Source organism: Mustelus asterias, chromosome 9 (assembly GCF_964213995.1).
Source record: "Mustelus asterias chromosome 9, sMusAst1.hap1.1, whole genome shotgun sequence".
NCBI lineage: Eukaryota > Metazoa > Chordata > Chondrichthyes > Carcharhiniformes > Triakidae > Mustelus > Mustelus asterias.
The window spans coordinates 64,730,724-64,754,898 of NC_135809.1; the positions used below are offsets into that span (position 1 = coordinate 64,730,724).

At 45.1% G+C, this 24,175-nt stretch overlaps 2 protein-coding genes across 2 annotated transcripts in view; one reads left to right on the forward strand and one right to left on the reverse strand.

Annotated features, from left to right (window-relative positions):
* Positions 1–674, forward strand: part of LOC144498719 (differentially expressed in FDCP 6 homolog) — a 92,761-nt gene extending 92,087 nt beyond the window's left edge. Inside the window, exon 13 of the mRNA XM_078220291.1 lies at positions 95–674. Coding sequence (XP_078076417.1) covers positions 95–125 — 31 coding nt within the window. The 3' untranslated portion in view covers positions 126–674. The remainder of the gene's footprint in view (positions 1–94) is intronic.
* A 3,522-nt stretch (positions 675–4,196) lies between these two features.
* Positions 4,197–24,175, reverse strand: part of nwd1 (NACHT and WD repeat domain containing 1) — a 66,468-nt gene continuing 46,489 nt past the window's right edge. Inside the window, exons 14-18 of the mRNA XM_078221350.1 lie at positions 16,892–16,982; positions 10,674–10,828; positions 9,810–9,938; positions 6,814–7,090; positions 4,197–4,777 (exon numbers count right to left, since the gene is read on the reverse strand). Coding sequence (XP_078077476.1) covers positions 4,197–4,777; positions 6,814–7,090; positions 9,810–9,938; positions 10,674–10,828; positions 16,892–16,982 — 1,233 coding nt within the window. The remainder of the gene's footprint in view (positions 4,778–6,813; positions 7,091–9,809; positions 9,939–10,673; positions 10,829–16,891; positions 16,983–24,175) is intronic.

Genomic DNA, 24,175 nt, shown 5'->3' on the forward strand with positions numbered 1-24,175 from the left:
GTCAGTGAGGTGGTTGTGATACTGACCAATTCTCTTCACAACTCTGAGCATTATTTCATTAATGTTGAGTTCTTTACTGTGTGGCCAACGGCAGTTCTGAGCACAGTAACTACTCTGGTGGATAAATCAGCATTGGGGAAACCATGCAGACGCTACGACAACGGATGAATGAACACCGCTCAACAATCACCAGGCATGACTGTTCTCTTCCTGTTGGGGAGCACTTCAGCGGTCACGGGCATTCGGCCTCTGATATTCGGGTAAGCATTCTCCAAGGCAGCCTTCACAACACACGACAGTGCAGAGTCGCTGAGCAGAGACTGATAGCCAGGTTCCGCACACATGAGGACGGTCTCAACCGGGATCTTGGGTTCACGTGACACTATCTGTAACTCCCACAACTTGCCTGGAATTGCAAAGTCTCACTGGCTGTCCTGTCTGGAGACAATACACATCTCTTTAACCTGTGCTAATGCTCTCTCCACTCACATTGTCTGTAACTTTAAGACTTGATTAGCTGTAAAGACTCGCATTCCAATCATTATTCATTATTTTGTAAATTGAGTTTGTGTCTTTATATGCCCTGTTTGTGAACAGAACTCCCACTCACCTGACGAAGGAGCAGCGCTCCAAAAGCTAGTGGCGTTTGCTACCAAATAAACCTGTTGGACTTTAACCTGGTGTTGTTAGACTCCTTACTGGATAAATCAGCTTCAGCAACCTGAGATACATGGGAATGAGTGGAGCCTGGGAATGGTGGCTCATCCTTTATTCCTGAACTCCCTCCCAAGTCTCCATTCTACAAACCTACACAAACCTAGGAGGGAAATGCTTGGGCGTCCCTCAGCTGCAGAAACCTGTAGGAGGGGCAGTGATTTTAAAATAATCGGGTGGAGGCCTTGTTCGTCAGGTTGCTGGGAGCTTTTCTAAAATTTGTCAGTTTGACCAAAGCTCAAAGCGAGCAAGCGAGCCACAAACCGTTCTGAAGGTCCCACACTTTGATAGTTCGATCCCGCGAGCCAGTGTAGACAAGACGATCATCTTGGGAGAAGGCTGCACACACCACACCTTGAAAAAACAGGCCCTGATTGGATGAGAAGAGCAGGCAGTTAGCACAGTCGCTATAGAGTGAAATTCCGATCAGTTTCTGCAGTAAGGATGATTCACAATTACTGGGCAGGTCAGTGAGGGAAGATCTGACTCAATACATGGCTCCAACATCTCTCCTGTCTTTTCATCCATTCCTCCCCAATGCCCAGCTTGAGTCCTGTTTTCTCACTGAGCTGCTGTTTCTTGGGCTTTCCTGGAATTGGAAATAGAGGGGCAGTGAACCCAACCTGACCTTCATTCAATACCCACAAACAACATGCAGACACCAGACACTTTGCCTGCCCACAAAGAATAATTGCAGCTCACCCCTCAACAACACAGCTCTAACTGACCAAAGACTGAACCTGGGAACTCTGATCCCTCTAAACACATCAGTGAGCCACTGCAACACCTCATAACACTAGAACAGTTGACCCAACTGGATCCAATACAAAGTCAACAGCATAGGGGGCACAGTGGTTAACACTGCTGCCTCACAGAAATGTGATGGGTTTTCTGCTGTTGAATGAATGAAGACGGAGGGGCAGGTGGAGCAGAATAGAATATTAGGGGTAGGTTGGAGGGTAGAAGAAATTCAATGACAAAGATGTAATAAAACACAAGACAAAGGGAGTTAGTAAACATAATATTAAAGGCAATATAAAGCAATTGATCAAAAGTCAATATTGCCTGAAAGCTAAGCAGTACAATGTGTTAATAGCAGCATAAAGGTCAGTACTGCCTGAAAGCAAAGTAGCAGAATGTGTTAATAGCGAATAAAGCTCAGTGCTATCTAAAAGCAAACTGGAAGAATGTGTTAATAGCAGAATAAAGGTCTGTCTGAAAGCACAAAATGAGAACAAGATATAGATGGGCACTTGGGAGGAAACAGATCAAAATGGAAGGCAAAGTTTATGGTTTGAAGCTGTTGAACTCAGGGTTGAGTCCAGAAGGCTGTAAAGTTCCGAATTGGAAGATGAGGTGTTGTTATTCCAGTTGGTATTGGGTTTCACTGGAACATTGCAGCAGGCCAAGACAGAAATGTGGGCATGATAGTGAGATAGAGAATTGAAATGGCAACTGACACGGAAGTCGGGGTCCTGCTAGTGAACTGAGTGAGGGCATTGCACAAAGTGGTTGCCCAGCCTGCATTTAGTCTCCCCATTTTAGAGAAGATCACATTGTGAGCAGAGAATGCAGTACTCCAGATTGAGAGAAGTACATGTTAATCTTGGTTCACCTGGAAGGAGCATTCAGAGCCTTGGACAGGGAGGATGTAAAAGGAGAGGTGTTACACCTTCTGCGATTGCTTGGCAAGGTGCTATGGGAAGGGGATGAGGTGTAAGGGGTGATAGAGGAGCGGGCCAACATATCCCGGAGGGAATGGTCCTTACATAATGCTGATGGAGGGGGGGGGTAGGAAGATGTGTTTGGTGATGGCATCAGGCTGAATTTGGCAGAAATGGCAGAGGACGATCCTTTTAATTTGGTGGCTGGTAAGGTGGAAATCCCTTCATAGTTTTGGGAGGGAGGGGAAAGGTTGAGAGCCAAAATGTGAGAAATCAGCCACAGTTAAGGGCCCTATTAACCACAGTGAGGGAGAATCGCAGCTGTGGAAAAAGGCTGACATTTCAGCAGCCACATTTTGGAAGGGGCACCATCAGAACAAGTGCGACCAAGATGGGGTGACTGGGAATACGGGATGGAAACCTTACAGGAAGCAGGATGTGAGGAGGTGTGGTTGATGCAGCCGTGGGAATCGATGGGCTTGTAATGAATATCGGTGGTCAGTCTATTACTGAAAATAGAGACAGAGAGAAGGGTTGGGCCATATAAATTTAAGAGTGGGCTGGAGATTGGAAGCAAACTTGATATCTCTTGTCTTGTAGTCCATTTCACAATAATTCCAAGTTTTCTTTCATCTGAAAATTTGGAACGGTGCCCTCTACACCAAGATCATTAATATAGATCAAGGATACCAACCCCTGAGAAACCCCACATAACCATTTCTCCAGTCCAATAAACAATCGTGACAACAACTCTCTGTTTCCTGTCACACATCCATCTTCCTATCAATGCTACAACTGTATCTTCCACTCCATGGCCTTCACCTTTGCTGATAAGTTTATTGTGTGGCACTTTATCAAACACCTATTGGAAGTCTAATTACACCATATAAATGGCATTACCCTCATCAACCATCTCTGTTACCCCATTAAAACTCAATCAAGTTAGTGAAGCATGATTTGTCTTTAATAATCCTTACTGGATTCCCTTAATTAATCTGCAATTGTCCAAATGATTTGATTTTTTTGCCCAGATAATTGGCCAGGGTTTTCAGGCCCTGACACCGGCAGCATCACGGCGACTGGGACGGGGACATTTTCCTGTTCTGCCCACGACAGTGTCCACTGGCGTATGGGCCTGAAAATCCCACCCAATATTTCTGTAAGCTTTTCAAAACTGCTTGACCAATAGTTGCTGGGCTTACCCTTAAATCCTTTTTGAATGAAGGTGCAACATTTGCAATTTTCCAGTCCTCTGGCACCATTCCCTCCCCCCCGCCCCCTGTTCTCAGGAGGGTTTGGCATTACCCCCGTGTTTCTAAGGAGGGTTGGAAGATTATGGACGAGACGGCGAAACGAGCCCCATCTTCCCTTTCGGGTGGATGTAAAAAAATCCCAAAGCACTAATCAAAGAGGAACAAGTGAGTTTTCCCTCGTATCCCTAAACCAACATTTCCAAAACAGATAATCTACTATTCATGACATTACTGACTGTGGGATGTGTACAAATGGGCTGTTGTGTTTCCAATATTACAACAGTGACTATGTTTCAATGAAGTATTTCAGTGACTGTGCAGTGTTTTAGGATGCGCATGTAGGGCGCTATATAAATGCAAATTGTTTCCTTTTCCTTTCTATAGAGATGTCACGATTGGGTAATAGAAACAGATTCAATAGCAATTTTCAAAGATTGAATTGGATAAATACGTTGGAAGAAAAGATTTGCTCGGCGGTTGTTGGGAGAGAAGGCTAATTGGATAACTCTTTCAAAGGGTTGACACAGGCACGATGGGGCAAATTAATTCCTTCTACTCTGAGTTTCTAGTTGGCCAGCAGCCAGTTGTCTCTTACCTTGTAGGACATCTCATAATCCCACTTCCGCTCAGAGAGATTCCATATCCTCTGGATTGGTCCCTCGCATCCACTTAAGGCGTACAATTCATTGTGGCTGGTTTCCAGACAGGTGACTCTGCTGTCATGAGGCTCCAGGATGGTTGGCAGTGAACTGGCAGCAGTATAGAGGTGCAGCTCGCCAGTGTCCATGCCGAGAAGTACACTGCAATCTGAACGGACGGCGACACTGGACAAGGCAAAGCGAGGTGGAGTGTGAAACGTGGCCAGGATGTCACCCAGCACCGACTCGGCCTCCGCATTGTGTAGCTCGTACACCACGATGGAGCTGCTGTATGCCACCACCAGCTGTGCCTCGCTTCTGCTAACGGCAATGCACTGCACGGCTTCCCCCTGCCCAGGCAGCAGCTGGCACGCCAGCCTCTGCCACGTCCCCATGCAGTAGACCAGCAACGAGCCAGACCTCAGGCCACAGATCAGTAACTTCTTCAGCTGAACAACCGCCAGGCAGAAAATTTCAGAGCTGGTGTCGAGAGTATGGAGTGCCACACCTGCAGCGAGACAACCCAGAGTTAACCCACAGTAAATAAACACTCTATATTTGGCTGATTTTGCAGCCTGCCACTCAATTATTTTGCTATTTTTTACTGAGGGAATTAGTTGGATTTTAACTCTCTGAATGTTGCTGAGCATCAGCTGGTCAGGGGTGTGGGTGGTTTGAGAAGTCACCTACCCCTAACCATCTGATGAATGGCAGCAACAAGGGAAGGCCTGGGGGGTGGGGGGGGGGGGGGTAGTGTTATGAGGGTTTCCTGGCTGGTGGGGGAATGGGGGTGAAGCAGAGAGCCCAAAACGTTCCCTATGGCACGCAGGCTCCTCTCTAACTATAGGGAAACAAAACCACTCTTTCACTGTCTATAAGCATCCTGATCAATATGTAGAATCCCCCCCCCTCCCCCCCCCCCGGCCCCCCGCCCAGCCAATGTCACTGTCTATAACTTTCCCACTCAAAGGCTGCATTTTACTGGGGGAATGGATTGTTGACTGGGTTGTTCCATGCGAGCTATCACTAAAACACTCTGTGGTGTGGGCTAATTGATTTACATTGGCACTTCCACCCCTCACTGGGGAGGAAACCTCACCTTCTGGAGCTGTCAGCCAATCTGATTGGCCAACAACCCCAGTTGTCCAAGTGATGCTATGGACTCTGTAGTGGACACAGCTGGAACTGCAACCAGTCCCAAAAAGAAACCCATTGGGTCCTGCTGGGCACTAGGCGGGCAGGGTTTGGCCAGCTTGGGGGGAGGGAGGGAGGGGGACGGGGTTGGTGGAGGTGATGGGCTTTGGAGAGCAAGCGAGTAGGAAGAAAGGAAAGGGTACTATCTTGGGGGGGAGGGGAGGGAGCTGACCCTCAGTGTGCAAAGGGCACTCCCTGAAGATTGTAGCTCCCTCTCTTCCTACCCTTTTGAAACCTCTTTTTAAAAATGGCCTGCCCACTCCCATCCGACTCATTAACAAATTCAGCTGACCATTAATTATTTATTTACATCTGGCTGGCAAGCTGCGATGTGGGTGCCTGCCTACATACCGTGTTATAGGGGTGAACTCAAGGGATGGGTGGGAATGAGGTGACCCAGACACCCTCACTATTTTAACGTGCCCCCCCCCATTGAAACATATCCAGTAGGAGTATATAAAAGGAAGCACTGTCCATGGAGAGAAAGCCCTGCTTTGTAAAAATTCGGTCAGGTTCCTTGGGCAGTTAAGGTTCAAACAGGGAGGGTGGCTTCCGGCATTGCCGTAACCAATTTAAAGACATCATCATGTGGGCCAGACAAACCCCACTGTGGCTGGAAAGACACTATTGTATCTCCGGCCATCCCTGTCTGTTAACAGAAAACTTCACTGAATTTCTGCTTGATGTCCAAATCAAGACCATCTGCCACATTGCTATCAGCAGAGGCTTCATGGGAGCAAAGCCACACTATTTAAAGTGTAGTTTGGATAGCTGGTCTACAACAACAACTTGTAGTTATATAGTCGCCGGAAACCTCCGACCTCACCCACGGCTGGGATTCTCCAGTGCCGCTGCAGTGAATGGAATGTTGGCGGAATGTTAAATTCTCCGTTTTCACTGGCAGTGGTGGCGGGAACAGTTGAGATCAAAGAATCCCACCCAGTGCCTTTAACAGCTTATAGCTAGGAAATAGAAAGACAAGATAGATCCTTACTGGGTGTGGGGGGCGGGGGGGGGGAAACAACAGAGATAACTGTACATGGGTGAGAATAGAAGTAATTACAAGTGATTGGCTAAGATTGCATAGAAAGGAGCAGAATCAGACAAAGTTCAGAGCCACACAACTGGACAATGGTGGGGAAACATTGGAGAATGGTGGTGTGGCCAACTGTATCAAAGGTTACCAAGAATTAGGACGGATGGTTTACCACTGTCAGAGTCATGCAAGATGTCATTCTATTTAGTTACTTCAGCCATGCACACACATTCTCGGCTGGAGAGGGGCCAACCTTTGATTGTTTTACCAGGCAAGTTATGTTCAATGATATCTCTGAATAATCTCAGCCACACCTTCTTCAGAATTCCAGATGACTAGTTTCTCCAAGTCGCCAGTTTGGGGGAAGCAGACTAATTTCCCATCTTGTGATAAGTCAATGATTGCAGTGCAGTTATGGAAAGGCGTGACGGTTTTATGCTGGTGATCGTAGGCTAGGCTCCAGATCTTTAGGTAATAGGCACTGCATGACGCAGATATCAAGGTGCTTCCAGATACCAAGAGTGAGGTGATGGGAACTCCCATACCTTCCATTGAGTCCATCAGCTTTGCATTGTCTAATAAGCTCCACACCTAGAACGAGGGAATAGGGGTTTAACACAGTTTAGCTGTTTCCTTGTTGACCCTTTCCTTTCAGCCAGAGTTTCAGATCATGTTGTTCAATACATGGTAATAATCAGAAAAGCTGGGAGGCAGAGATAGGCTCAGAGAATCTACCCCTGGATACTTATTTAGTTTCTTTTTTATTCATTTATGGGATTTGGGTGTTGCTGGCTAGTCCAGTATTTATTGCCCATCCCTAATTGCCCTGGAGAAGGTGGTGGTGAGCTGACTTCTTGAACCGCTGCAGCGCCTGAGGTGTAGGTACACCCACAGTTAGGAAGGGACTTCCAATATTTTGATCCAGTGACAGTGAAGAAACAATGATAATATTTCCAAGTCAGACTGGTGAGCGAGTTGGAGGGGAGCGTCCAGGTAGTGGTTTTCCCAGGTGTCTGCTGCCCTTGTCCTTCTAGATAGTAGTGTTCATGGGTTTGGATGGTGCAACTTAAGCCTGCAGTACATCTTACAAATGGAACACACTGCTACAGATGTTTGTGGAAGGGGTAGTAATCAAGAGGGCTGCTTTGTTGAACTTCTTGAGTGTTGTTAGAGCTGCACTTATCCAGGCAAGTGGACAGTATTCCATCACACCCCTGACTTGTGCCTTGTAGATGGTGGACAGACATTGTGGAGCAGGAGGGGAGTTACTCACTGCAGAATTCCCAGCCTCTGACCTGCTCTTTCAGCCACAGTATTTATACGGCTAGTCCAGTTCATTTTCTGGTCAGTAGTAACCCCCAGGATGTTGATAGTGGGGTATTCAGTGATGATGATGACACTGAATGTCAAGGGGTGATGGTTAGATTCTCTCTTGTTGGACATGCCTGGTATTTGTGTGACGTGAATGCTACTTGCCACTTGTCAGCCTAAACCTGGATATTGTCCAAGTCTTGCTGCATTTGGATGTGAACTGCTTCAGTATCTGAGGAGTCGCGAATGATACTGAACGTTGTGCAGTCATAAACTAACATCCTCACTGCTGACCTTATGGTCACTGATGGAGCAGCTGAAATAGTTGGATCTAGGAAGCTACCATGAGGAACTCCTGCAGTGATGTCCTGGAGCTGAGATGTTTGACTACAACCACCACAACCATCTTCCTTTGTGCCAGGTATGACTCTAACCCGCGGAGTGTTTTTCCCCCGATTTCCATTGAGTCCAGTTTTGCTATGGCCCCTTGATGCCACATTTGGTCAAATGCTGCCTTGATGTCAAGGGAGTCACTCTCACCGATATATTAGATATATTAGCTCCTCATTAGATCCCATCACGCTTCATCGTTTGCAAATGCGAAAACTCAGCTTCTTATGATCACTACACACATCCTAAAAATTCTAATACCTCTTTTCTCTAACTTCCTCCCACACGACCCACCAAGTTAACGGTATAAGGGCTGAGTGTCTCTCTGCAGCTGGGAGTTAGCTGTGTGAGCTGGGCTAATTCACAAGTTGATTATGTGTCTGGTGGACCATACTAAAAGGTAGACCTTGACTTGGTTATCATGTAAACCAGGCGATAGCGAGTTTGCAAACTACTATTCTAACCCATCCCACTGACTGGGGGCTTGACCAGGTTTTGGTCTGATGTTCATATTCCATCCAGCTCAATGTTACACTCCAGGTGGGGTAGGTTATAATGGGGTACTGCAGTCTCACTATTTTTTACAGAGGATCATGTCTCTTTGTAAAGAGGGAGTTCAGCATCAGAATCCACCCCCCCCTCCTCCTCCTCCCCCCCCTCCTCCTCCTCCTCCCCCCCTCCTCCTCCTCCCCCCTCCTCCTCCTCCTCCTCCTCCCCCACTCCTCCCCCTCCTCCCCCCTCCTCCTCCTCCTCCCCCTCTCCTCCCCTCCTCCTACCCCCTCCTCCTCCTCCCCCCCTCTCCCCCCCTCCTCCTCCCCCCTCCTCCTCCTCCTCCCCCCTCTCCCCCTCTCCCCCCCTCCTCCCACCCCTCTCCCCCTCCTCCTCCCCCCTTCCCTCCCCTTCCCCCCCTCTTCCATTCCCTCCCCCCCCCCTTCTCCCCCACCCCTTCCCGCCTTTAGAAAGAGAGGTTCACCATCAGGAAGAAGGAGGGTACATCAAGCTCAGTGTCCACTCCCACCAGAGAATTGGGACAGAATGTAATGGACCCCCACTGGCAGGTTTGCAGGTGGTTGGAGGGGGATGTGGGCTGAGGGGGAGCCTGTTAAATTACCCAGGTGGTCTTCCTGAAACCCTACTGCTCACTCAGCCTGTTGCCAATTTTGTGGGGTCCAAGGCTGGTGAGTGAGGCCTAGGGTGCCCTGCCCACCATACTGACACCCTCAAGTGACTAATAATTGCTTAGCAGCTTCTCACCACAGCTCAGATTTGAGGTCGGTGAGAGGGGATCAGAGGTTGAGGGGTTGGGGGGGCATGGTGGGGTTGATGTGAAAACTCAGTAGATCACCGTGTTCAAGCCTCAGACAGGGTGTGGGACTGGTGCCTCCTTCAAAGACCCTCTTTCTATATAGGACACACCTCACCTACCCTCCTCACTCCCCCTCCCCTTTGTCTGCTCCTCTCCTCTCCATGCCCCCCCCCCCCCCCCCCCCCCCCACTCAAGTGCTCCCTTTCCCACCCCAGACTCTCTGTCAAGATCCCTACCCCCCTCTCCACACTTCTCCCTGTGGACCTCACCTCTCCTCCTAAGACCTGCCACCCCAATACTTACGTGGTCCTGGACTCCAAATCTGGGGGAGCTCCTGTAGTCCCAGTTCTGGCCACTGCTCCCTGTGGCACTACTGTGTCTAAAGAACTGCCGGCCAAACAGATTGGCTAGTGATGAGGTGGGGCATCCCATCTATTGAGGGATGGAAGCCTCCCATTCAGCCAATTATAGAGATTTAAATGGCAGAGGAGCAGCTGACATCAGTGAGAATGTGTTTACTGCTGACTCTTCAGCTGGAGGGACAGGGAACCCCTCCAACATTTAAATTCTGCCCTCGCCGTTTGAATAACAGGGCCAAAGAAACTCCATTATTGTTTTCAAATTTGTTTTTGGGATTTAAAAAATACTATCATCTATCCCCAATTGCCTTTGAGGGAGTTTTTATTTTCGGGAGGCATAGCAAGCAGACAGGGAGGTTTTGAGGTAAAATGGTTTTAGGTCAAGAGGGTTAGAATGATAGAATGCTGCAATGCAGGAGTTCATTTGGCCCATTGAGTTTGCACCGACCACAACTCCACCCAAGCCCTATCCCTGTAACCCCACGTATTTACCCTCCTATTCCCCCTGACACTAAGGGCAATTTAGCATGGCCAGGCAATCTAACCTGCATATCTTTGGAGTGTGGGAGGAAACCAGAACACCCAGAGGAAACCCACGCAGACATGGGGAGAATGTGCAAACTCCACACAGACAGTGACCAGAGGCCGGAATTGAACCCAGGTCCCTGGTGCTGTGAGGCAGCAGTGCTAACCACTATGCCACCATGCCATTCATGGTGGCACGTGCAGGGAGTGTGAAGTAGAGTTATGGAATGCAGGATTATGAAGCTAAAACTCTTTGACAATAATTCCAACAATCCTATCATACCCGAATGGTCTCATCGTTGGAGCCTGTAATCAGTAATCTCCCATCCTTACTGATCACTGCAGTTTGAACGCTGCCACCATGTTTTAAATCTGTCTTCAGGGCTTTCAGAACTGAGCTGCAATCCAATTTGTAAACTCGGGCATATTTTCCAAAGCCTGTAATTTAAAAAAAACCCAATCAGAATATTAAAGTCATGGGGTTAACACCTTAAAAAGAACACCTCTGCTCTTTGAAACTGCTGCTGCTAATGTTAATCAAAATTATCCTTTTTATACCCTTCTTGCTCCCAAGCACCCCAACCAGTGAAAATAGTTCCTCTCTATCTACCCTATCAGTTCCAGTTAACATCATGAAAACATCCATGGTGCAAAAATCCGGAACTAGAGGCTGTTAAACAAAATTAGAACTGTCTATTCAGGGGCAAAATCAGGGCATACTTGATCACATAAAGGATGGTAGAAGTTTGGAACTTTCTACCCAGATGACTGTAAATGCTGGATTATGAGGAGCTTTCATGCCTTGGGTCAATAGATTTCATTTCTTGAGTCATCTTGGAATAAAGAATAAAATTTGAGTACATAAAGTTGAAGTACAGATTAGCTATGGCCTGAAAGAACAGTAGGGCAGGAATGACTGAATTGCTTACTACTGTTCCTACAAGAGTTATAAAGAATTCAGCATCACAGATAAGTATGTGGTTATCCATTTTGGTCAGAAAAATAGAAAGGCAACTTATTTTCTAAATGGAGGTAGATTTTGGAGTCCTTTGGTGCAGAGGGATCTAGGTGTCCTTGTACATAAATGGCTGAAAACCAGCATGCATGTACAGCAGGAAATAAGAAAAGCAAATGGAATTTTGGCATTTATTGCTAATGGAATAGAATATAAAAGTAGGGAAACATTCTTGCAACTGTACAAGGTATTAGTGAGACTGCACTTAGAGTATTGGTGCAGCTTTGGTCCCCTTCCTTGAGGAGGGATATCGTTGCATTAGAAGCAGTTCAGAGGAGATTCATTAGATTGATGCCAAAGCTGAGGGGTTTGTCTTATGAAGGGAGATTGAGCCGTTTATTCCTACATTCTCTAGAGTTTAGGAGAATGAGAGGAGATCCAATTAAAGTATATAAGATGATAAAAGGAATTGACATGGTAGAGTTAGAACAGATGCTTCCTCTTGTGGGGCAATCTAGAATCTCATAGTTTTCATAGAATCATAGAACCCTACAGTGCAGAAAGAGGCCATTCGGCCCATCGAGTCTGCACCGACCACAATCCCACCCAGGCCCTACCCCCGTATCCCCATATATTTACCCTCTAATCCCTCTAACCTACACATCTCAGGACACTAAGGGGCAATTTTAGCATGGCCAATCAACCTAACCTTTTAGGATAAAGGGTAGCAGATTTAAAACAGAGATGGAGAAATTACTTCTCTTGAAGGGTGGTGGATCTATGGAATTCACTAGCCCAGAGCGGGATGGGTGTTGGGACATTGAGTAAATTTAAGGTGGAGATAGACAGATTTTTAATTAGTAATGGGTTGAAAGGTTATGGAGAACAGGCAGGAAAGTGGAGATTGACATTGTGCTGGTGATGGGGAGTTCACAGGGAAGGGATTTATTCCTTTCCTAATTTTACATGGAAGTTTGACAGTGGAACGATTTAAAACCCAAAGACAGTCCATGAAATCCCCACTTACAGGTTTCCAGACCATAGTCCTGTGTAGCTCCTGAATCCCACCCAGTGTAAAACACTTCAAACACACATGCACAGTGTTGGCAACAACACAGCCTTCCAGAAAATGACTTGAGTCCAAATAAATTCCTTTAAGAAAAGCTTTCTCAAATCCCCTCGGAATCTCCTGCTCCTCACCTAAAACTATGCCCCTTCATGACTGACACTGAACCAAGGGGAACAGCTGCTTCATATTCATCCTGTCCATACCCCTCATAGTCCTAGACACCTCAATCATGTCCCTCCTCTCCCCCCACTCCCCCCCCACTCAGCCTTCTTGGCTCTAAAGAAAACAATCCAACCTACCCAGTCTCTCCTTACAACTCAAATGCTCCATGTCATCTTGAATTGAATTACTTTTAGTCCTGTGTCAAAATCAAACCCTACTTGTTTAATATCCTTGAAGAACTTGAGAAGAATTTGATCCTATACTCTTAACTCTGGGTCTCCCAGATAAAAAAAAACAAATGATGCTAATGGGAAGAGGCTGTACAATATCCTAACATTTGCAGCATGGAAAAATATCCTTTACTCATGGATTGGTGATAAGTCTCCTTCAATTCAGAACTGGTATAAAATTATTATAGAATGTAGCTTAATGGAATCCCTCCTTGCATACTCTGAGCCAAATTGGATACATTACAGAAGATATGGGGTCCCTGTTTCAAATAGGTTAAATCAATCTGTCTCTGCAAGTGAGGGTGTGTATCGCTCTGCCATATACACGTGGCTTTATCTTGTTATCATAGTATCCCCATTCTCTGAAATTTCCTTTCTAAATTATATAGTGGGCAGTGCCAGCTACAATGAATAATCCAAACCAACTATATTGGTATTTTCCTATCTTTTTCTGTATATATATTTTTGAGGGTTTGTTGCGTTATTTGTAAAAGTGGGAAAACCTTTGATGAAAATATATATATTTTTTAAATCTGCCAATCATACAGAGATTTAGGGCAGCACGGTAGCACAGTGGTTAGCACTGCTGGCTCACAGTGCCAGGGACCTGGGTTCAATTCCCGACTTGGGTCACTGTCTGTGTGGAGTTTGCATATTCTGCATGGGTTTCCTCCGGGTGCTCCGGTTCCCTCCCACAGTCCAAAGATGTGCAGGTTAGGTGGATTGGCTATGCTAAATTGCCCCATAGTGTTAGGGGGACTAGCTAGGGTAAATGCATGGGATTATGGGGATAGGGTCTGGGTGGGATTGTGTTCGGTGCAGACCTGATGGGCCGAGTGGCCTCCTTCTGCACTGTAGGATCCTATGATTTAAAAATAAACAATGCCATGATGTTTGCATTTGAATTGAATGGTCTGAACCCTCCTTTGGCTAATTGATTGAGAAGAAAAAAGGTAACTTTATATCGAAATAAATGAAAGCTTGTAATTGTGTTGAGTAAAGTCAATTTTTAAGTATAATTTAAAAAAATTACTGTTAACATTTTCTGATAGAATATTTGTTTTGTGGTGAAATTCATGTCCAGATGTGCAACCTTTGCACGGATCCACTGCTGCGCTGTCTGAATTCAACCCCCGCCCAATACAGATGAACACACACTAGTCACCTGTGTGCAAAATTGCCATGAGGAAAGTGGCAGAGTGAAATATATCAACACCATACTAAAGTTGAGACAAATGCTCCTGTTTATAACCTGATCAGGAGTCTTTATTTTTCGCCATGAATACCACAGTACTGCAATACTCTCCATAACTGTCTCTTTCATGAGAGGTACCATGAATGACTGGCACTGCCCACAGGAGATGGTGAAGGACAGTCATTGCACGAGGTTGGTGGGGCTAACAACATTGCTATAAGCACAGAGCCAGGTCATGGTCATTAGTTGCACCAGTATGAAATCATTGGACCTGTGGATTATCGAAATTGAAAGCTGTATATGTTGAGGATCTCAATATAAATGTCAAAGGATCAGCCTCTTTGCTATCGAAACAGTTTTAGATATCGAGACTGACGAGGGTTCTGGTCAAACACAGTATCTGAAGTTTATTACTAGGAACAACTATATATAGCTCTGTACAGGCCTGATCTAGCTTGCCTCCTAACAGTCATATAGGCTGATTACTTGAATAAATGACTGTCTCAGAAGATGTACATAGAGTCTTGCTGATATAGGGTCACAGGTAGTAGTGAGTAGCTGCAATAGAGAGCACAGGCAACAGTGAGTATCTAACATGGAGACTGTACTTTTACACTCCAGCCTGACACAGTGACTTCACTATGCAGCATCTTACCATAGAATCATTGAATCCTTACAGTGTAGAACATAGAACATAGAACATAGAAAGCCACAGCACAAACAGGCCCTTCGGCCCACAAGTTGCGCCGATCACATCCCCACCTCTAGGCCTATCTATAGCCCTCAATCCCATTAAATCCCATGTACTCATCCAGAAGTCTCTTAAAAGACCCCAACGAGTTTGCCTCCACCACCACCGACGTCAGCCGATTCCACTCACCCACCACCCTCTGAGTGAAAAACTTACCCCTGACATCTCCTCTGTACCTACCCCCCAGCACCTTAAACCTGTGTCCTCTCGTAGCAACCATTTCAGCCCTTGGAAATAGCCTCTGAGAGTCTACCCTATCCAGACCTCTCAACATCTTGTAAACCTCTATCAGGTCACCTCTCATCCTTCGTCTCTCCAGGGAGAAGAGACCAAGCTCCCTCAACCTATCCTCATAAGGCATGCCCCCCAATCCAGGCAACATCCTTGTAAATCTCCTCTGCACCCTTTCAATGGCTTCAACATCTTTCCTGTAATGAGGTGACCAGAACTGCGCGCAGTACTCCAAGTGGGGTCTAACCAGGGTCCTATAAAGCTGCAGCATTATCTCCCGACTCCTAAACTCAATCCCTCGATTAATGAAGGCCAGTACGCCGTACGCCTTCTTGACCGCATCCTCCACCTGCGAGGCCGATTTAAGAGTCCTATGGACCCGGACCCCAAGGTCCTTCTGATCCTCTACACTGCTAAGAATGGTACCCTTCATATTATACTGCTGCTTCATCCCATTGGATCTGCCAAAATGGATCACCACACACTTATCCGGGTTGAAGTCCATCTGCCACTTCTCCGCCCAGTCTTGCATTCTATCTATGTCTCGCTGCAACTTCTGACATCCCTCCAAACTATCCACAACACCACCTACCTTGGTGTCGTCAGCAAACTTACCAACCCATCCCTCCACTTCCTCATCCAGGAGGAGGCCATTTGGCCCATTTGGCCACTTCCTCATCCAGGAGGAGGCCATTTGGCCCATTGAGTCTGCACCAACTCTCCAAAAGATTATCTTACCCAGGCCCACCTTTCGCCATATCCCATTGTATTTAGCATGGTTAATCCACCTAACCTACACATACTTGGACACAAAGGGGCAAATTAGCATGCCAGTCCACCTAACCTGCTCATCTTTGGACTGTGGGAGCAAACCAGAGCATCTGGAGGAAATCCACGCAGACCCAGGGAGAATGTGCAAACTCCACACAGAGAGTCACCAAAGGCTGGAATCAAATCCAGGTCCCTGGCCCTGTGAGGTAGCAGTACGAGCCTCTGTGCCACCGTGCTGCCCTTGAAGGTACGCACACAATTTCACAACATGGAGGGCTGTAAACCATTTAGCAAATGCCTGAGTACTACTGAAAAAGAGACAGGCTATGGAAGCTTTTAGTCTTGCACTCATTAACTTGCAAAATAAACCAACAGTAAAGGGAACAACAATTTATACAACATGGGAAGAGAGTACTGCTTGATTGGCAAGTGGACACTGATTGGTGAAGGCGTTGCCATGGAGAATGCAGAATAGACAATTAACTGTTAACAGCCACAAGTTTGTTTCTAGTTAAAACCAGGCAGGTCAACTCTGATTGGCCAAGTCTTTGTCATGGAGAACGAACCAGAGAATCTCCCATGCTTTTGTTCAGTTGGAAAATGTACAATACATGGACAGGTTTCCAGAGGATAGGGCCCTGTGTGAATATATGTAGCTTCTGGCATGCGTAAGTGAGCCAGACTGTGAGCTCAGCTGATAAACTTAAATTGGCTTTCAATTCTTAGTACAACCAGAATTGTTGAGCAATTGTTCTCCAGTTGTGACTTCAGATCCACAGCAATGTGCAGGTTAGATGGATTAGCCATACTCAATTGACCTTTAATGTCCCAAGATGTGTAGGTTAGGGGGATTAAATGCTTGGGGTTGCCGGGATGGGGCAGAGGTGGGTCCGGATACAATGCTCTGTCGAAGAATCAGTGCAGACTTGATGGGCCGAATGGCCTCATTCTGCACTGTAGGAATGCTATGAGGATTCTACGACTCTTAACTGCCCTCTGAAGTGGCTTTGTAAACATCCAGTTTAAGGGCAATTAGGAATGGTCAACAAATGCTGGCCTTACCAGTGAGGCCCACATCCCATGAAAGGATAAATAGAGAAACTGCCTTTTGAAAAAGGCTTTGCTGAAGAATAGTACCTGCCACAAGGCACTTTTCATCTTCTGAAGCAATCAAGAATGTGACTGACAAGTTGACCTTTGCCGTGACACAGCTCCCATCCAGAGAGACCTGTTAAAAAGAAAAGGGAATTCCTTAGAAATTAAATCTGTGATACCCCTCGGACAGCTTGCAGCTCCTTATAAAATATAGCACTAGCTGTGAAATCACAAAATAAACACAAAAACAAGGAAGGCCATTTGACCCGCTTACCCTGAAACCTTTCCCCATCGGACTGATTATTGTCAGCTCTGTCTATCCCAGAATGCCATTTGAGTGCAGAGATTTTTTCTGAGCATGAATGAACTGGTGTCCAGCCTCTGCCCGGTGGGGTTTGTTTTCAATAAGGGTAAAAATTTGAAGTTCCTCTGCCAGTACAGAATCTCACAAGATGCAAGCACCAATTGAAAAATTGGGGTTGTAACCATTGCCCTGGCATTGGATCAGTGCTCAGAACTGGTGGGAATCCATCACTAACAGTACAATCTTGTATTTTCAAGAGGGCATCTTGTTTGATCTGTACTTTGTCAGCTTACCAATATGTTGGTGTAACGGTATTTTCACTGGTCCAGTAATCCAGAGACCCAAGTTAATGCTCTGGGGACCCAGGTTTGAATCTCATCACAACAGAATTTGTACACGAGAAGTGGGAGAGATCACATCCTGAGTGAGACAAAGCCAGAGTGAATGTGGTTATCTGGGAATGTGGAACACAGTGGGATTTTGGTGCAGAGGGGAAGAGGTGCTTTTGGGTTTCTGACTTTTTAATCTTGTCCTGCTGCAGTAGAGGCTACAAGGGAGAGACCTGATTGCTAAGTAAAGGGTAAGTATGGGTAAGTATTTATTACTTTAATTGCTTATACTTTGTAAGGTCTTTTTTGTGATTTATAGTTTGTAAGGACTATTTTCTATAGTATGAGGAACAGGGAAGGAGGCCCTAGAGTTATTGATATTAATTGATATTAAACACCTTCCAGAAGGTTTAATTCAAAGGGTAAGTCATGGGAGGAGAGCTCAAAACCGTGGTGTGCTCCTCATGCTGTATGTGGGAAGCCGGGAACATTTCCTGTGTTCAAGCTACAGCTCCTGGAAACCCAAGTTTCAGAGTTGGAGCAGCGGCTGGGGATACTGTAGAACATCCACGAGGCGGAGAGTAGAGTGTGTGGCACTTTCTGAGAGGTGGTCACACTGCAGGCTCAGATTCCACAGGCAGGAAAAGAAAAGGTGACCACCAGGCAGAGCAAGAGAATTAGGCAAGCAGTGCAGGAATTTTTTGTGGTCATTCCCGTGCAAAACACATATACCGTTTTAGATACTGTTGAGGGGAATGGCCTCTCAGGGGAAAGCAGCAACAGCCAAATTTGTTGCACCACAATTGACTCTGCTGCACAGGGGAGGAATAGAAAGTGTGGGAGTGCAATAGTCATAGGGGATTCAATTGTAAGGTGAATAGATAGGCATTTCTGTGGCAGCAAATGAGATTCCAGGATGGTACATTGTCTCCCTGGTGCTAGGGTCAAGGGTGTCTCTGAATGGTTACAATAGTGAACAACAGTGGTTATGGTACACATTGATCCAAATGACTGTTGGTAAAATAGATTTAAAAGAGGGATGAGGTCCTGAAAGCAGAATATAGGGAGTTAGAAAATAAGTTAAATCGAACATCCAAGTAGTGACCTCAGGATTAATACGAGTGCCAGGTGCTAGTCAGAGCAGAAATAGCGAGATATATCAGATGAATACATGGCTGAAGAGGTGGTGTGAGGGGGAGGGTTTCAGATTTTTTTGGACATTTGGACAGGATCTGGGGGAGGTGGGACCAGTACAAACTGGGCCGGTTACATCTGGGCAGGACCGAGATTGATGTCCTGGGAGAGCGTTTGCTAGAGTGGTTGGGGAGGGTTTAAACTAATATAGTAAGAAGTCTCACAACACCAGGTTGTGAGACTTTAAACTAATATGGCAGGGGTATCGGAATCTATGTAACGAGTCAGGGGAGGGGGAATGAAGAACAAGAACAAAAGACAGAAAGGGGAAAAAGAAAAGTGATAGGCAGAAAAATCAAGGGCCACAGTCAAAAATATTGAGAATGGGACAAGTAATGTTGCAAAGAAAAGGCTTTGCGCCATAATGTGCAGAGTATTCACAATAATCAGACTAATTAATTGAGCAAATAGATGTGAATGGGCATGATGCAGTCAGGATTAGAGACATGGCTGCAGGGTGACCAGGGATGCTAAATCAGCATCCAGGGGTATTCAGTATTTAGGACGGACAGACAAAAAGGAAAAGGTGGTAGAGTTGCATTGAACATAAGAACTAGGAGCCCCTCGAGCCTGCTCCGCCATCCAATAAGATCATGGCTGATCTTCTCGTGGACTCAGCTCCACTTACCCACCCGCTCACCATAACCCTTAATTCCTTGACTGTTCAAAAATCTGTCTATCCTTGTCTTAAAAAGATTCAATGAGGTAGCTTCACTGGGCAGGGAATTCCACAGATTCACAACCCTTTGTGTGAAGAAGTTCCTCCTCAACTCAGTCCAAAATCTGCTCCCCTTTATTTTAAGGCCATGAGCCCTAGTTCTAGTTTCACCCGCCAGTGGAAACAACATCCCTGCTTCTATCTTATCTATTCCCTTCATAATGTTATATGTTTCTGTTAGACTCCCCCCTCATTTTTCTAAATTCCAATGAGTATAGCCCCAGTCTACTCCGTTTCTCCTGATAAGCCAACCCTCACAACTCCGGAATCAACCTAGTGAATCTCCTCTGCACCCCCTCCAGTGCCAGTATATCCTTTCTCAAGTAAGGAGACAAAAGATGTACACAGTACTCCAGATGTGACCTCACCAGCACCTGATACAGCTGCAACATAACCTCACTGTTTTTAAACTCCATCCCTCTAGCAATGATAGACAAAATTCCATTTGACTTCTTAATTACCTGCTGCACCTGCAAACCAACTTTTTGCAATTCATGCACAAGAACACCCAAGTCGTCTGCACAGCAGCATGCTGCAATTTTTTACCATTTAAATAATAGTCCACTTTGCTGTTAATCCTGCCAAAAGTATCTCACATTTACCAACGTTGTACTCTATCTGCCAGATCCGTGCTACTCACTTAAACTATCTATATCCCTATGCAGACATTCAGTGTCCTTTGCACACTTCGCTTTCCCACTCATCTTAGCGTCATCTGCGAACGTTGACACACTACACTTGGTTCCCAAATCCAAATCATCTATGTAATTGTAAACGATTGCAGTCCCAACACTGATCCCTGAGGCAACACCACTAGTCACTGATCGCCAACAAGAAAAACACCCATTTATTCCCAATCTTTGCTTTCTGTGAGTTAACCAATCCTCTATCCATGCTATACAGTACCTGTAATGCCGTGCACCTTTATCTTACATAACAGCCTTTTGTGCAGCACCTTGTCGAATGCCTTTTGGAAATCCAGATACACCACATCCACCGGTTTCCCATTGTTACCGTGCTCATAATGTCCTCAAAGAATTCCAGTAAATTAGTTAAAGATGACCTGCCTTTCATGAACCCATGATGCGTCTACCCAATGGGACAATTCCTATCTGGATGTCTCGCTATTTCTTCCTTGATGATAGGTTCAAGCATTTTCCCCATGACACAAGTTAATCTAACTGGCCTATAGTTACCCGCCTTTTGTCTGCCTCCTTTTTTAAACAGTGGCGTCTCATTTGCTGTTTTCCAATCTGCGGGAACCACCCCAGAGTCCAGCGAATTTTGGTAAATTATCATGAGCGCATTTGCTATTTCCTCCGCCATCTCTTTTAGTACCCTGGGATGCATTCCATCAGGGCCAGGAGACTTGTCTCCCTTTAGCCCTATTAGCTTGCCCAACACTATCTGTTTAGTGATAATGGTCATTTCTAGGTCCTCACCTGCCATAGCTTGCCAATTCTTGTCATTAATTTTTGGCATGTTATTTATATCTTCCACTGTGAAGACCGACACAAAGTATCTGTTCAATGCCTCAACTATTTCCTCATTTCCCATTATTAAAGCAATTCTTTATGGATATTTCTCATTCTTTAAAGGACCAATGTTTACCTTCGCCACTCTTTCGTTTTATATATTTGTAGAAACTTTTGCTAGCTGTTTTTATATTCTGAGCTAGTTTACTCTCATAATCCATCTTACTTTTCTTTATAGTTTTTTCATGGATTTCTGTTGACCTTTAAAGATTTCCCAATCCTCTAGTTTCCCACTAATCTTTGCCACTTTGCATTTTCTTTCAATTTGATACCCTTCTTTATTTCCTTAGATATCCATGACTGATTATCTCTTTTTCTATATCCTTCTTTTTCACTGATATATACTTTTGTTGAGCACTGTGAAAAATTGCTTTGAAAGTCCACTGTTCCTCAAATGTCCCACCATAAAGTCTTTCTTCCCAGTCTACTTTAGCCAACTCCTCCCCCATCCTAAGTCTCCTTTGTTAAAGCACAAGTTACTGGTATTGGACTTTACCTTCTCACGATCCGTCTGTATTTTAAATTCAACCATACTGTGATCGCTCCTTCCAAGAGGATCCCTAATGTGAGATAATTAATTATTCCTGTCTCATTACACAGGTAGTCATGATGTGGAGATGCTGGCGTTGGACTGGGGTAAACACAGTAAGAAGTCGAACAATACCAGGTTAAAGTCCAACAGGTTTATTTAGTAGCAAGAGCCACTAGCTTTCGGAACAGGCTGTTCCTTCGTCAGGTCGGTAGGAGTTCTGATCACAAACAGGGCACAAAGACACAAACTCAATTTACATGAATAATGATTGGAATGTGAGTCTTTATAGCTAATCAAGTCTTAAAGGTACAGACAATGTGAGTGGAGGGAGCATGAAGCACAGGTTAAAGAGATGTGTATTATCTCCAGACAGGACAGCTAGTGAGATTTTGCACATCCAGGCAAGTTGTGGGGGTTACAGATAGTGTGACATGAACCCAATATCCCAGTTGAGGCCGTCCTCATATGCGCGGAACCGGCCCACAACTTGCCTGGACATGCAAAATCTCACTAGCTGTCCTGTCTGGAGACAATACACATCTCTTTAACCTGTGTTTAATGCTCCCTCCACTCACATTGTCTGTACCTTTAAGACTTGATTAGCTATAAAGACTCACATTCCAATCATTATTCATGTAAATTGAGTTTGTGTCTTTGTGCCCTGTTTGTGATCAGAACTCCCACCCACCTGATGAAGGAACAGCCTGTTCTGAAAGCTAGTGGCTTTTGCTACCAAATAAACCTGTTTGACTTTAACCTGGTGTTGTTAGACTTCTTACTGTCATTACACAGGACCAGATCTAGGATAGCTTGCTCCCTTGTAGGTTCCAATACATTCTGTTCAAGGAAATTATCGCAGATACATTCTATGAGCTCCTCCTCAAGGCTGCCTTGACCAACTTGGTTTGACCAATCGACATGTAGATTAAAATCCCCCATGATAATTGCTGTACCAGTTTGACATGCATCAGTTAATTCTTTGTTTATTGTCCGCCAGACCATGATGTTATTATTTGGTGGCCTTTAGACTATGCCTATCAGTGACTTTCTCGCCTTACTATTTCTAATATCCACCCAAATGGATTCAACCTTTTTCTCTCTAGAACCTTTTTAATCTCTCACTACCGCCCTGATGTCATCCTTAAATATCAGAGCTACACCACCTCCCTTACCTTCCTGTCTGTCCTTCCAAATAGTCTGATACCCCTGGATATTTAACTCCCAGTTGTGACCACCCTGCAACCATGTCTCTGTGATGGCCACTAAGTCATACTCATTCGCGATGATTTGTGCCGTCAACGCATTGACCTTGTTTTGAATGCTATGAGCGTTCAGTGCCCTTATGCTAGTTTTTATGCTTTCCTTTTTGAATCCTAACACCTACATTAATAACATCTCCTGAGTCCTCCTTCCTTTTAGCGTTTTATATAATTTTCCACGTAGTTGAAACCTCCTCCCCACAAGCTAACCTGCTGCTTTGTTTCCCGTTAACCATTACGCTTCCTTTAATTTTACCCTTCCTTTCCCTCCCACTTGCTACTTTAAAGCTCTTGTGACCACCCTATTTATCCATCCCAATGGTACAGATCCCTCCTGTTCTAATACTGATGCCAATGCTCCATGAAATGGAACCCCTCTTTCCTGCACCACTCCTTTAGCCACTTGTTTACTTCCCTAATTTTCTGGTTAAAGAGGAAATTAACACAACAGTGAGGAAAGATATTAGCTCCAATGATGTGGAATGTGTGTGGGTACAGCTAAGAAACATCAAAAGGGTGAGAAACATTAGTAGGATGGTATTTAGTCCCCAAACTGTAGTGGAGATGTTGAGAATGGCACTAAATATGAAATTAGAGATGCACGTGATAAAGGAACATCTGTAATTATGGGTGACTTTAATCTGCAAATTAGTCACAAAACTGTAGAGGAGGAATTCTTGGAATGTATACAGGATAGTTTTCTGGACCAAAATGTTGAGGAACCAACTAGAGAGCAGGCCATTCTAGACTGGGTATTGTGTAATGAGAAAGGAATAATTGGCAATCTACTCTGTGAGACACCTTGGGGATGCGAACCATAATATGATAGAATTCTTCATCAGAATAGAGAGTGACATAGTTGATTCTGAGACTAGGATCCTGAATCTTAATAAAGGAAACTACGATGATATGAGGCCAAGTTGGCTATGATGGATTGGGAAACGTTACTTAAAGGGATGACGATGGATAGGCAATAACAAACATTCAAGGAGCACATGGATGAATGCAACAAATATTTATTCCTGCTGACACTAAAGTAAAAGGAGAAACGTGTCCAAATGGTGGCTTACAATAGAAATTAGAGATGGTATTAGATCCAAGGAAGAGGCGTACAAATTGGCTATAAAAAAACAACAGACCTGAGGATTGGGAGCAGTTTAGAATTTAGCAAAGAAGGATCAAGGGGCCGATTGAGAAGGGGAAAATTGAGTACAAAAGTAAGCTTTAAGGACATAAAAACTGACTGTGGAAGTTTCTATAGGTATGTGAAGAGAAAAAGATTGAAGACAAATGTAGGTCCCTTACAGTCAGAAAGCGGAGCATTTGTAATGGGGAAGAAAGAAATGGCTGACCAACTGAATACATACTTTGGTTCCGTCTTCACAAAGGAGGACACAAAAAAGATACCAGAAATGTTGGGGAACACAAGGTTTAGTGAGAAGGGAGGAACTGAAG